Source organism: Salmo trutta, chromosome 15 (genome assembly GCF_901001165.1).
Source record: "Salmo trutta chromosome 15, fSalTru1.1, whole genome shotgun sequence".
NCBI lineage: Eukaryota > Metazoa > Chordata > Actinopteri > Salmoniformes > Salmonidae > Salmo > Salmo trutta.
In genome coordinates, this window is record NC_042971.1 from 17,247,197 (window position 1) to 17,261,062 (window position 13,866).

The 13,866-nt window shown below is 42.2% G+C and overlaps 2 protein-coding genes across 2 annotated transcripts in view; one reads left to right on the top strand and one right to left on the bottom strand.

Moving 5' to 3' along the window:
* Window positions 1-791: 791 nt before the first annotated feature.
* tmem126a (transmembrane protein 126A) lies at window positions 792-2,721 on the bottom strand. The gene is made up of 5 exons (XM_029690598.1): window positions 2,582-2,721; window positions 2,204-2,331; window positions 1,286-1,479; window positions 1,092-1,206; window positions 792-1,006 (listed from the first exon to the last, which is right to left on the bottom strand). Exons 2-5 carry the CDS (start codon window positions 2,314-2,316, stop codon window positions 808-810), a joined length of 621 nt encoding a protein of 206 aa, XP_029546458.1. The 5' UTR covers window positions 2,317-2,331; window positions 2,582-2,721; the 3' UTR covers window positions 792-807.
* Window positions 2,722-4,198: 1,477 nt separating this feature from the next.
* Window positions 4,199-13,866, top strand: part of dlg2 (discs, large homolog 2 (Drosophila)) — a 389,583-nt gene continuing 379,915 nt past the window's right edge. Inside the window, exons 1-2 of the mRNA XM_029690593.1 lie at window positions 4,199-4,297; window positions 8,514-8,645. Of these exons, the coding sequence (XP_029546453.1) occupies window positions 4,279-4,297; window positions 8,514-8,645 (151 nt within the window). The 5' untranslated portion in view covers window positions 4,199-4,278. The remainder of the gene's footprint in view (window positions 4,298-8,513; window positions 8,646-13,866) is intronic.

Consider the following 13,866-nt stretch of genomic DNA (forward strand, 5'->3'; position numbering starts at 1 on the left):
TATTACTGTAAAGCATGGTGGTGGCAACATGCTGTGGGGATGTTTTTCAGCGGCAGAGACTGGGAGATTGGTCAGGATCAAGGGAAAGATGAACAGAGCAAAGTACAGAGAGCTCTTTGAAAATTTGCTCAGGACCTCAGTCTGGGGGCAAAGGGTCACCTTCCAACAGAACAACGACCCTAAGCATACAGCCAAGACAACGCAGGAGTGGCTTCGGGACAAGTCTCTGAATGTCCTTGAGTGGCCCAGCCAGAGCCTGGACTTGAACCCAATCGAACATCTCTGGAGAGACCTGAAAATAGCTGTGCCACGATGCTCCCCATCCAACCTGACAGAGCTTGAGAGGATCTATAGAGAAGAATGGGAGAAACTCCCCAAATCCAGGTGTGCCAAGCTTGTAGCGTCATACCGAAGGCGACTCGAGGCTGTAGTCGCTGCCAAAGGTGCTTCCAAGTTCTGAGTAAATGGTCTGAATTTGTGATTAAAAAAAAGCTTTTGGAAAAATGTCTAAGCCTGTTTTTTTATCTTTGCAGTGTGAACGCTGCCATATACTTGGAATTACAGTTATGAATGGGCCTCTACTTTGCGGTACAGCCGTAAACGACCTCATTGCAAATAGCGGGAAAAACTACAATCTGCAGTACCCCCATGGTTTTGTTTTGCCCTTTGACATTGCATAAAATATTTATTCCAGCGATAGCGTTGCTATAAGTTAGTCATTACATTATGATTATCCAGATGTTTACATGTAACTCAAGGACTGAAGAAAATAAAAATACAGAACATTTAGGTTTGTTTGAAACTGTTTTAATCCTGAAGCTCCTCGCCATTTGAGATGGACAACTGAATCAACTTCAAGTAGCTGTCAAAGTGTCTGGAGCTTAGGTAGGTTCCAAAGAACACCTGTAGTACTATCACAACACCCATTTTCCTCAAGATGGGTTGGGTAATGTTCATCCAAAAACGGAGGACGTTTCCCTTTTCTGGCAATGGTGCAGTGTTGTACCTGTCAGATAATTACAATGGCATAATTATGCAAATTCAGTCAGCCAAGCATCTTGATGAAACCGACTGCAAAGAGCAGCACATACCTGGTTGCAAGGCCTGCATTCACAGGCAAAGCCAACAGAATAGGATATACGCCAGCACCAACTGCGCCGACAAGGGCACCTCTTATCAGGACACAGGTTGGACAGTTAAGGTCACCTGAAATTAGTTTAAGAATATCAGAAACAATTAAAATATTGTCAAACTTCAACTGGAACTGAAACAATTAAACACTCACCAGACAATAATGGTTTGGATACAGCTACATTATACATGGCCACTGTTGTCAAGAATGGTAGGACAGCCATTGGGAGATTTGATGTAAAACGCCCTTGAGTGACATTCAGTGCTCTCCTGTATAAGCTGTTGGCAATCAGTCCTGCAAATGCCCCATTTCCTCCCAGGTAAATGGGGCCATAGGTGAAGATTTTCCTGTAGAACCACAGTGATATTTCATAGGTTGTTAATGTTATGAGAGAAAAATGCAAAAGGCTGTCAAGGAAATGAAAAACATGTCTAGGCTATAGAGATGGATGACTCATCTTTGTACCTGTTCCATTAGACAGGTTGGTTGTTTAGCAACAAAATAGATATGCTCAACTATGCTTCAGGAAGCTTACTTTCCCCATCACTATTGCGAGCAATCTGGCCATCCAGAATCACAACACATGGACTTCTGCGCCATTGAAGCGTGCGCATAGTTTGAAGTTGTTAACTAACCCATGGTTTCCCAAACTCTATCCTGGGGTCGCCCCCGTTGCAGGTTTTGATTTTTGGCCTAGCACGACACAGCTGATTTAAATAATCAAAGCTTGATGATGAGTTGGTTATTTGAATCATCTGTAGCGCTAAGGCAAAAACCAAAACGTGCACCCAGGTGGGGCCCCAGAACCAGGTTTGGGAAACCCTGAGCTGACCAATCAAAAGTGTCTGTGACAGTGCCATTGAAGCCATCTCTATTTTGAAGTAGTACATTTTCTTCCAGATTGGCTGATCCCTCCTGATGAACTGGTTGGACATGACTCCAACGGTCACCTGGAGGGATCAGCCAGTTGACTACATTAAAATAGCTCTCTGTAGCGCTGTCCATGCTAACAACATTTTGGCCACTAGAGGCCTTTATCATTTTCTATGGCATAGGCCTACAAAAACGTACCTGTCAAGTTCAGGCAACCGTTCGAAATTTTCCGTCATCATTTGAATGATCAGAGCTCTGGGAACTGTGCGGCCGGTGCCTTTCTGTACAACGACATTGCTGTTTTCTGACATCTTCAGCAAGATTCCCTGCAAAGCATGACCACATTTTTTAAATGTCACTGTCTATCAGTAATGTTGGCTATCATTGACAGGGCTGAGTGAACGTGTATGCAACACGTTCGATAAGACTGCTAACTTTACCTAGCCAACATTACATGTTATAAAACCCAGTCCAAGTAGCCTAGTTCAGAGAGCAAAACAATTATATATTAATCACGATTACACTGGAATAACGCCAGTCTATGTATTGCTGTACTGTCGAGTATTCCTTCCTTACCTTGCGATGTTTCAGCTCTAATGTAGCTATGTGCTGCAAACGTTTAGCTGTTTCAATATTTTCTTCTGTATCATTATTTAGTGAAGGGCGCAGCCATTTTAAACCACGTGCACCAAAGTGAACTCTGAACCTTTCACAACAAATTGTATTGGTTAATACTCCCGAGCCTGGACAAAAAGCACCGCCATGCCATTGGATGTAAAGTTTGTCAATCAAGGTGTAGCTAGTAACAAACCTCTCCGTTGCTAAGCTAAAACTGATACTGCTTTCCACGCCGTGGCTGTAGATTTGGAAATAAAAACGTGGTGACACGGCAAATAAGAGGGCGAGAAAGTTCCAGATATTTCGCAAAGAATATATGAAATGTGTAAAATAGACGGGTTATTGCAGAGACATACGTTTTACAGCAAGATCAGCCAGGCAGGTATTTTCCTACATGCGCGAGCGCACTGACATCAGGAAAGGCTATCGTTAACCAAACGCTTTGCCAACTTCCAGTTTCACTGTCCAGGCTTTCGTTTTAGGTAGCCTAGCTTGGTTGAGCAACAACGATGCATGTGTTTGCGAGCATTGGGTTTATTTCAGTTTGTGAATGGTTGAATAGACTTGGGCTATAAAGCATGTCATATCCTAAATCAAAGGAAGATGACGGAGAATCACACCAGCTACATAACCTTAGCTAACTGAGATATTGGATGGAGCCCATCAATTGTATTCGTGGTGGAATGACTTGCAATACATTTTGGCCAGCTAATGTTATGTATTTTGATTGCCATATATCTGCACACCTGGTTCGTTTTGACTAATTGGGACACCCCAAATTCATAGAAAAAATATTAGGCTGAGTAATTACTGCAAGGTAGACTAATTAAACTTGATGTGCTGTTAGTGTTAGGCTACAAATAGGCGGCCTACCTACTCATTATTTAGCGGTTTTTTTTCACGCGCTAAAATAGCAATGGTTGCATATTTCACTCTGCCGATTAACGTTACCCCACCTTTAACGTTTCTTTGGACTGCCATTGGGTTTGATTATTATTATTGTTTTAATCTCCAGGTCATCACATGGGAGCGCCATTGACCCAATGCCAGCATCAAACTGCAAGGACAGTGATAGAAACGCGGAACATCTCGCTGAGCCGGGCTCAAGAAAAGTTTGGCAATTGAGGGAATATACCGACCGACCACTTAACCCAGGCTATAGTTAATGTCCATGACATTATCCCCTGACAACTGTCTGTGTGGGAACATCAGAACGCGCGCGACAGCCGCTGCACCTGTCAGCACAGCAGCACGCCGTCATCAGAACCATAGCCCACACAAGACACTTCACAGGACAACAGAAAATAGGACTTTTGAATTTTATTTATTTGAACACTTTCGGGATGAATGCATCCCGGTGAAGCATTGGTTAGGCTACATCTTTGCTGACGATTAACTGAACAAAGCATGCCGAACTACATTGCAAGTATAGTTTTTGTTTGTGGCCTGTTTTGTCCTATGCTATAGTCTATTCTGTTGGAGCAAAAGCCTATAGCTTTTAAAACTGAACTTAAGGGCACACACGTTATAGCACAACTGATTCGCCAATGATGTGGTTTCCTACCTAGCGGTTACCACTGCCGGAAACTTTTAATGATGCACTGAAGTGAACTGATAGCAGGAGTAAATCACCAATACGGATCCAGGATTCAACTATGCCTGTAAGAAAAAAAGGTGAGCAGAAACGTAGTTGGCACAACAGGTGTCTCGCCACTAAGCAGCCACAAGTGAAAAAAAGTCTTTGTCATTCAGCACTTTTAGACCCATGTCAGTGTGTAGGCTTGCCTTTAGCCTTTCTAGGTTATGTTCCGGTAATTAAGCGAATGGCAAATTAAAGAAAATTACCCCATAACTTGTAATGTAAGCCTAATATGTGGCCTATGAAACAGAACAGTCATTGATAATGTACAAAATAAAGGAAACACCAACAGTGTCTTAATAGGGAGTTGAGTCACCAGAACAGCTTCAATGCTCCTTGGCATAGATTCTACAAGTGTCAGGAACTCTATTGGAGGGATGCAACACCATTCTAATATGATAAATCTGCAATTTGGTGTTTTGTTGGTGGAAAAAAAAAAAGTCTTAAGCGCTGCACCGGAATCTCCCGTAAGTGTTCAGTTGGGGGGGAGATCTGGTGACACACATCCCCTTTAACCCTCTATGCTCCTTTGAAACTCCTCTTTCAAAATCACTGAGATCTCTTCTAGCCATGGCAGCCAAAATAATGGGCAACTGGGCGTTTTTATACATGACCCTAAGCATGATGTTAATTGCTTAATTAACTCAGGACCCACACCTGTGTGGAAGCACCTGCTTTCAATATATTTGTATCTCATTTACTCATGTGTTTCCTTTATTTTTGCAGTTACCTGTAGTTTATTATAGATAGGGATATTGTGTAACAAACACTTTTTATAGCTTTCATGAATAAGAATTTATAAATATTTTAAGTACTAGGCCTAATGCAGTCCATTCGGAAAGTATTCAGACCACTTTACTTTTTCCACGTTTTGTTACATTACAGTCTTATTCTAAACTTGATTACATTTGTTTTCTTCATCAATCTACATTCAATACACCATAATGACAAAGCGAAAACAGGTTTAGAAATTTGTTGCATATGTATTAAAAATAAACATAACTTATTTACATAAGTATTCAGACCCTTTGCTATGAGACTTGAAATTGAGCTCAGGTGCATCCTGCTTCCATTGATCATCCTTGTTTCTACAACTTCATTGGTGTCCACATGTGGTAAATTCAATTGATTGGACATGATTTGGAAAGGCACACACCTGTCTTTACAAGGTCCCACAGTTGACAGTGCATGTCAGAGCAAAAACCAAGCCATGAGGTCGAAGGAATTGTCCATAGAGCTGAGACAGGATTATGTTGCGGCACAGATTCTTGGGAAGGGTACCAAAACATTTCTGCAGCAATGAAGGTCCCCAAGGACACAGTGGCCTCCATCATTCAAGAATGATGAAGTTTGGAACCACCAAGACTCTTCCAAGAGCTGGCCGCCCGGCCAGACTGAAAAATCGGGGGAGAAGGGCCTTTGTCAGGAAGGTGACCAAGAACCCGATGGTCACTCTGACAGCGCTCCAGAGTTCCTCTGTGGAGATCGGAGAACCTTCTAGAAGGACAACCATCTCCGCAGCCTTTATGGTAGAGTGGCCAGACAGAAGTCACTCCTCATTAAAAGGCACATGACAGCCCACTTGGAGTTTGTCAAAAAAGCACCTAAAGGACTCTGACCATGAAACAAGATTCTCTGGTCTGATGAAACCAAGATTGAACTCTTTGGCCTGAATGCCAAGCGTCACGTCTGGAGGAAACCTGGCACCATCCCTATGGTGAAGCATGGTGGTGGCAGCATCATGCTGTGGGGATGTTTTTCAGCAGCATAGACTGGGAGACTAGTCAGGATCGAGGGAAAGATGAATGGCGCAACGTACAGCGAGATCTTTGATGAAATCCTGCTCCAGAGCGCTCAGGGCGAAGGTTCACCCTCCAACAGCACAACGACCCTAAGCACACAGCCAAGACAATGCAGGAGTAGCTTCGGGACAAGTCTCTGAATGTCCTTGAGTGGCCCAGCCAGAGCCCGGACTTGAACCCATTCGAACATCTTTGGGGAGACGTGAAAATAGCTGTGCATCGACGCTCCCCATCCAACCTGATAGAGCTTGAGCGGATCTGCAGAGAATGGAAGAAACTCCCCAAATACACGTGTGCCAAGCTTGTAGCGTCATAACCCAACAAGATTCGAGCCTGTAATCGCTGCCAAAAGTGCTTCAACATAATACTGAGTAAAAGGTCTGAATACCTATGTAAATATGATTTATTTACTTTTTTTTTGGTACCCTTCCCCAGATCTGTGCTTTGACCCAATCCTGTCTTGGAGCTCTACCGACAATTCCTTCAACATCATGGCTTGGTTTTTGCTGTAACATGCACTGTCAACAGTGGGACCTTATATATATATATATATATATATATAGACGTACGTACGTTCTGTCTTTCCAAATCATGTCCAATCAGTTGACTTTACCACAGGTGGACTACAATCAAGTTGTAGAAACATCTCAAAGATGATCAGTGGAAACAGGACGCACCTGAGCTCAATTTAAAGTATCATAGCAAAGGGTCTGAATACTTATGTAAATAAGGTATTTGTTTTTTATTTTTATATTTTTGTAAACATTTCTTAACATGTTTTTGCTTTGTCATTATGGTGCATTGTGTGTAGATTGATGAGGAAACAATATTTTAATCCATTTTAGAATAAGGCTGTAAGGTAACAATGGGGGAAAAAGTCAAGGGGTCTGAATACTTTCCGACTGCACTGTAATTCCTTATTTCTAAAGCATGTATAAGTTATACAGCATTTATACTTATTTATAAGAATTGATGTAGCCTTTTTCATTAAAGTGATGATGGCATTATTTTAATTGAATATTGCAGGGATGGCATTATTTTAATTGAATATTACAGGGAATAGCCTTATACATAAGGCCTTTCGTGGATAATGGAGATAACTTCCAGCCCAATGATGTCTAGTGTTTATGGGAATTGTGTGATCATATTCAGTAAAGGATTTTTATATCCTTTTTATACATGGTGATTGTAGTGTAAGTTCAGTCCACAAAGCACCTGCATATAAATAGATGTGTAATGAGGCTTGTCCTGGCGTGACCTCAGTCTCAGCCACTGGTCTGTAATTGTGCAGCAATAAAAAAATAAATGCTGTCTGAGTTGTTCAACTGTACTGTACAATGAAAGTCATGGAAGAGGCCTCCTGAATTGGCGTGGTGGTCTAGGGCACTGCATCGCAGTGTTAGCTGTGCCACTAGAGATTCTAGGTTCAAGTCCAGGCTCTGTCGCAGCCGGCTGTGACCGGGAGGCCCATGGGGCGGCGCATAATTGGCGCAGCATCGCCAGGTTAGGGGAGGGTTTGGCCGGCAGGGATGTCCTTGTCCAATCGCGCACTAGCAACTCCTGTGGCGGGCCGGGTGCAGTGCATGCTGACACGGTCACCAGGTGCACAGTGTTTCCTCCGACACATTGGTGTGGCTGGCTTCCGGGTTAGGTGGGCATTGTGTCAAGAAGCGGTGCGGCTTGGTTGGGTTGCGTTTCGTAAGACACACGGCTCTTGACCTTCGCCTCTCCCGACTCCGTACGGGAGTTGCAGTGATGAGACAGGATTGTAACTACCAATTGGATACCACAAAATTGGGGAGAAAACGGGGGTTAACATAAAATAATAAAAAGAAAGTCATGCAAGATCGTTCAACCTTCCAGACTTACTTTTACTCCTGGAAACTAGACAGCAGACGGCCACATCAAGTTGAATTATAAATCAATAGCAGTAAGTAAAGACCATTTTAGAGTCTGTTCTCATGAGTTTCTTTGAAACAAGTCATATTTTAGTGTACTGTGGTCTCCCTTGGTCACAGGGTCTGACCCCAAGGATGATGTCTCTGTATGACTGAGTGGTATCTCACACCTGTGCCAAGCGGGGACACTATCCATGCTCCACATTTCTGTGCCGTTACAAAACTGCCTCTCATATTAATAGTGAAAATGGTTGCTAATTATAAACCATACAAGTCACCTCGTCGTCTTTTGCACATGCAGTTGTCATTACATGCTTAAGATTACATTTTTTTAGAATCGTTTTCACAAATGGGGACAAAAATGTGGGCAGAAGCTCAAGCTACTGTAAACCTTATTCAAACAAACAAATTGGCTTTGTAAATTAGTCCTGGCAGTGCTTGTCTGATGTTTGCTATTTCATCACTTGACTGTATGTTTAACTATAAACTAAAATATTTTTTTCCCTTTTGAATAACATTCTAACTGGTCTCCAATCTGTACCCTCCTGCAGACACAGCTAGGGCCCTAGAACTTTTGGAAGACTACTGTGCTAAACTGAGGAAGCCAGAGGAACAACAGCTCAAAACTGCCATTCAGAGAGTGATGGGGGTCTTCAAAAGCAGCCTGTTCCAAGCACTGCTTGGTAAGTCAGCTGGATATTGGAATCCATCTATTCTTTTAATTGACTCCAGTATGTCAAATGCTGCATCTGTCATTATAAATCAGAGGCATGCCCCTCTTCAACTGTCTAGCCATGTTCACCCTTATTCTATTTCATACATACAGTATGGATTTTGATAGACACAGTGAATGTCTTGTCTGCAAAAATGCATGCAAGTAATAACTATTTTATAATCAGGTCAGTACTTTTGGGGATTCACAATACAACACTAGAGATTTGTCTATTGTCACATTTGCTCAACCTGCATTTTGCTATGCCTGAGCAGTGGGCACATTCTGCAGGTGTTTTTTCTTTAATGTAGTTATTTTGAACTCTGCTCATATTGCAGTAGATGCTTCTCAGTGCCTGTGGTATTTTTAAGGTGCTCCTTGTGCTCTTCCCCTGTGATGCTTTTTCGTAAGGATTCAAACGAAGCATATTGATGTGGGATTTTTGCATCTTTGATCATTCACCGGATACCTTTCAATGATTTGAAGGGCGTACAAGTATCTCCTCAATGCAATATTGGAGATGGGTATAATGCATGATTCTTATTCATCATTCAAAGGTTCATGACATGGTCATTTTCCAAGTGATAAAACCTACAATCTGACCTCTCAGGTTGAGTTTGAAAATGTATTGTAAAACGTATTGCTCGGGCCACGCATTATTGTTCCCAAAGCCTTCTCTGCAGTTAGCAGCGGCGAAGCCTAGATGAAATGAATGCTAGCACGCTACAATCTCTGTATTATTATCTGTGACATGAAATTCCGAGAAATGTAAGTGCACCTTAACGTAGTAACACGAGAGGAGTTCATCATGCATAGTTCCCTGTGAGTTGGCATTCAAAGGCTGGGCCTGCCTTTTACACACCAATCAGACCTTGTACTTGACCACCTGGAATCTCTATCCTCCAAATCAGGTTAATGCTGTTTTAGCTTATCTGAGAATGGGCTTTCACTCTTTCTGGCACAAGCCCCCACTGGTTATCAAAAAGGGAAACAATGACGCAACAATGATAAGGAGAGCGGAAATATCAAAACATTTAACATGCATTTAAATAGATTGATCTCTAAACCTAAGTAGAAATGTTATTTAAATATCGAACATGAATATTTCACTCTCAATGCCTTTTGGCCATGTTCCCTTTTGAAGCTTGAAACTTGAGGATTAGCAGTCACTGGTAAAACGAATAATAAACAGATTTGTTTCATGTAGATTTTACAAACCTGACAATGTTTATTAATCCCCAGAGTCATTGTACTAATATGAGCTGTTGCAGTAAACGTTTATGGTAATGTGATACTTTTATTTGGAGACCGTACTGGGATTTTGACAACTGTAGTTATGGTTTTAAGAGGAAGAGTAAGTGCTGATTGGGGTTTAGAGTAAGGTGCCACACTTTCTGCTGCTCCCTGTTTAATTATTTTTCCCTCATAGTCGGCCTTACAATACTGTCTGCAGGCGTGGGTTCGAATCTCACTTCCACCCATATGTAGCCTAAGGACGATTGATAAGAATGATCCATAGACACTGCAACTTCATTTGTAGACCCAAAAGTTTAATATCAGACTGCTACACAACTTATTAGGGGAAACTAGTAAAAAAAAAGGAGCACCTCAAACCGAACAACCCTTGCTCTTCCTTCATTTCCATGAACCAGAATAAGATATCAAAATAAAAATCACATTGTCTAATAAAAGTTTCTGTTTCGAAAGACAATGCAGAAGTTTTTGACTTTCGTTGTGATCAGTAGAACATGTAACTAAGGGGAGTTAGATTGGTGTACAGTCGTGGCCAAAAGTTTTGAGAATGACACAAATATTAATTATCACAAAGTCTGCTGCCTCAGTTTGTATGATGCAATTTGCATATACTCCAGAATGTTATGAAGAGTGATCAGATGAATTGCAATTAATTGCAATGTCCCTCTTTGCCATGCAAATGAACTGAATCCCCCCAAAACATTTCCACTGCATTTCAGCCCTGCCACAAAAGGACCAGCTGACATGTCAGTGATTCTCTCGTTAACACAGGTGTGAGTGTTGACGAGGACAAGGCTGGAGATCACTGTCATGCTGATTGAGTTCGAATAACAGACTGGAAGCTTCAAAAGGAGGGTGGTGCTTGGAATCATTGTTCTTCCTTTGTCAACCACGGTTACTTGCAAGGAAACACGTGCCGTCATCATTGCTTTGCACAAAAAGGGCTTCACATGCAAGGATATTTCTGCCAGTATGATTGCACCTAAATCAACCATTTATTGGACCATCAAGAACTTCATGGAGAGCGGTTAAATTGTTGTGAAGAAGGCTTCAGGGTTCCCAAGAAAGTCCAGCAAGCGCCAGGACCGTCTCCTAAAGTTGATTCAGCTGCGGGATCGAGGCACCACCAGTACAGAGCTTGCTCAGGAATGGCAGCAGGCAGGTGTGAGTGCATCTGCACGCACAGTGACGCAAAGACTTTTGGAGGATGGCCTGGTGTCAAGAAGGGCAGCAAAGAAGCCACTTCTCTCCAGGAAAAACATCAGGGACAGACTGATATTCTGCAAAAGGTACAGGGATTGGACTGGGGTAAAGTCATTTTCTCTGAGTCTCCAAGCATTGATTATGCAAGAATGGGCTGCCATCAGTCAGGATGTGGCCCAGAAGTTAATTGACAGCATGCCAGGGCGGATTGCAGAGGTCTTGGAAAAAGAAGGGTCAACACAGCAAATATTGACTCTTTGCATCAACTTCACGTAATTGTCAATAAAAGCCTTTAACACTTATGAAATGCTTGGAATTATACTTCAGTATTCCATAGTAACATCTGACAAAAATATCTAAAGACACTGACGCAGCAAACATTGTGGAAATTAATATTTGTGTCATTCTCAACTTTTGGCCACAACTGTATTCATATCCCTTTAATAAGATGACAATGGCCCCTGTGGTTGTCAGATCAAGATAGAGTTTTTGTGGGACTGTTAACTCCATTGTGAAATGCTTCATTTCAAGGCCTTTCATTTCGAGCGTTGGTAATAGGTATTCATGCAGGTAGCCTAGCGGTTAAAAGCGTTGGACCACTAACCGAAAAGTTGCTGGTTCGAATCCCCAAGCTGACGAGGTGAACGTTCTGTCGATGTGCCCTTGAGCAACCCTAATTGCCCAAGTAAGTCGCTCTGGATAAGAGCATCTGCTAAATTACCAAAATTGTAAAACATTTTGTAATTTATTAGGATCCCCATTCCCAGCTTCCAAGGCAGCTGCAACTCTTCCTGGGGTCTAGGAAGTTGATGACATAACTTTGACAGATTATGATGAGGAGTCCTTTGCTAATAGGGTTTGTCACCCTGTTCTTTTGGCCCTGTTATAATACCATTTTTATGATGGTCATTAACTACATTAATGTATCTGCCATTGTCAAAAACATTTAACATTTGTCTACCACAGCCCCGGTCTAGTAGTTTGAAATGTAATTAACAAGGCCTATTTGCTTAACTGCCTCCATATTTATACAACGCTTTTAAAGGTTGGCCAACTGTCGAGCGGGAGTATATTGTTATGATTTTGTGGCCTTTTGGAATATGAAATCTAAAGGGGATTGGACGCCCTCATACTGAAATGTGCTGGGGGAAGTTGTAATACTCTTAATGCATGGTGAAGCTTCCACATTGCCAAGCTTGGCTAGGAGCCTTTAAACAAAATATTGGGGGATTATATTTAATCTTTTACAACGTGCTCTTCGAGTGCTGCGTAATGCCCCGCAACAGATGTTAGGCTATATAGGAGCACACCCATATCTTGCGCTGATCCGCTTCCATGCGTCAAGATTCTTGTGCAATGCTGATTCATGGGTAATCATTGGAATACAATTAACTATATGTGGGCACTCTAACTATAGTGTTTCTCATGTGCTGAACTACAGACGAACAACACAACCATATAGGCCATCATTTTGAGATGTAGTTTGGTCAGAGGTGTGAGTAACTGTTGACGTATGATTAATCCCTCACTGGACCTATTTGTAGCATAGACTTGCAGTTACTTATACATGTAAGGATGAACCACTTATCTACAGGGTCATAATCCTTGCCATTTTTTACATTTGTGTGTGTTGTTGGTCTTACAAATGACTCAACTTGCGTTATTTAATGATTGGTACTGCAAGTTCCCCCCCCCTCCCCCCCACATTACCAGGAAATCGTTGGCTGGAGTGGTTTAAAGCTCGCCGCCATTGGAGCAGTGGAATCAAATCAAAATATAATTTTATTTGTCACGTGCCGAATACAACTGGTGTGGACCTCAGTGAAATGCTTACTTACAAGTCCTTAACCAACAATGCAGTTTTAAGAAAATAACAATAACAAAAAAAGAACAGAAGTACGAGATAAGAATAACACAGCAAGGAGTGGAAACTTGTTCTCTGGAGTAATGAATCACACTTCACCTTCTGGCAGTCCGATGGACAAATCTGGGTTTGGCTACCTGCCCCAATGCGTAGTGCAAACTGTAAAGTTTGGTGGAGGAGGAATAATGGTCTGGGGCTGTTTTTCATGGTTCGGGCTAATGTTACAGCATACAATGACATTCTAGACAATTCTGTGCTTCCAAACTTTGTTGCAACAGTTTGGGGAAGGCCCTTTACTGTTTCAGCTTGACAATGCCCCCATGCACAAAGTGAGTTCCATACAGAAATGGTTTGTTAAGATCGGTGTGGAAGAACTTGACTGGCCTGCACAGAGCCCTGACCTCAACTCCATTGAAAATCTTTGGAATGAATTGGAACCTCGACTGCGAACCAGGCCTAATCGCCCAACATCAGTGCCCGACCTCACTAATGCTCTTGTGGTTGAATGGATCAAGTCCCCACAGCAATGTTCCAACATCTAGTGGAAAGCCTTCCCAGAAGAGTGGAGGCTGTTATAGCAGCAAAGAATGGACCAACTCTGTATCAATGCCCATGATTTTGGAATGAGATGTTAGACGATCAGGTGTCCATATGCTTTTGGTTATGTAGTGTATGTTTGGGGGATTAGATCTATTGCTTTCTGTAAATTGTCGATCAATCACCATTTCTCTGCCAACTCTGCTATGGAACTAATGCCTCCTGAAATAGATGTAATCATCTTATGAAGCATTAGCCTAGGTGCTGTCTAATCTGGTCAGGGCATGTGCAACCTGCTGAAACCCATCACAGCAGAGTGGAACTGCGGATGGTT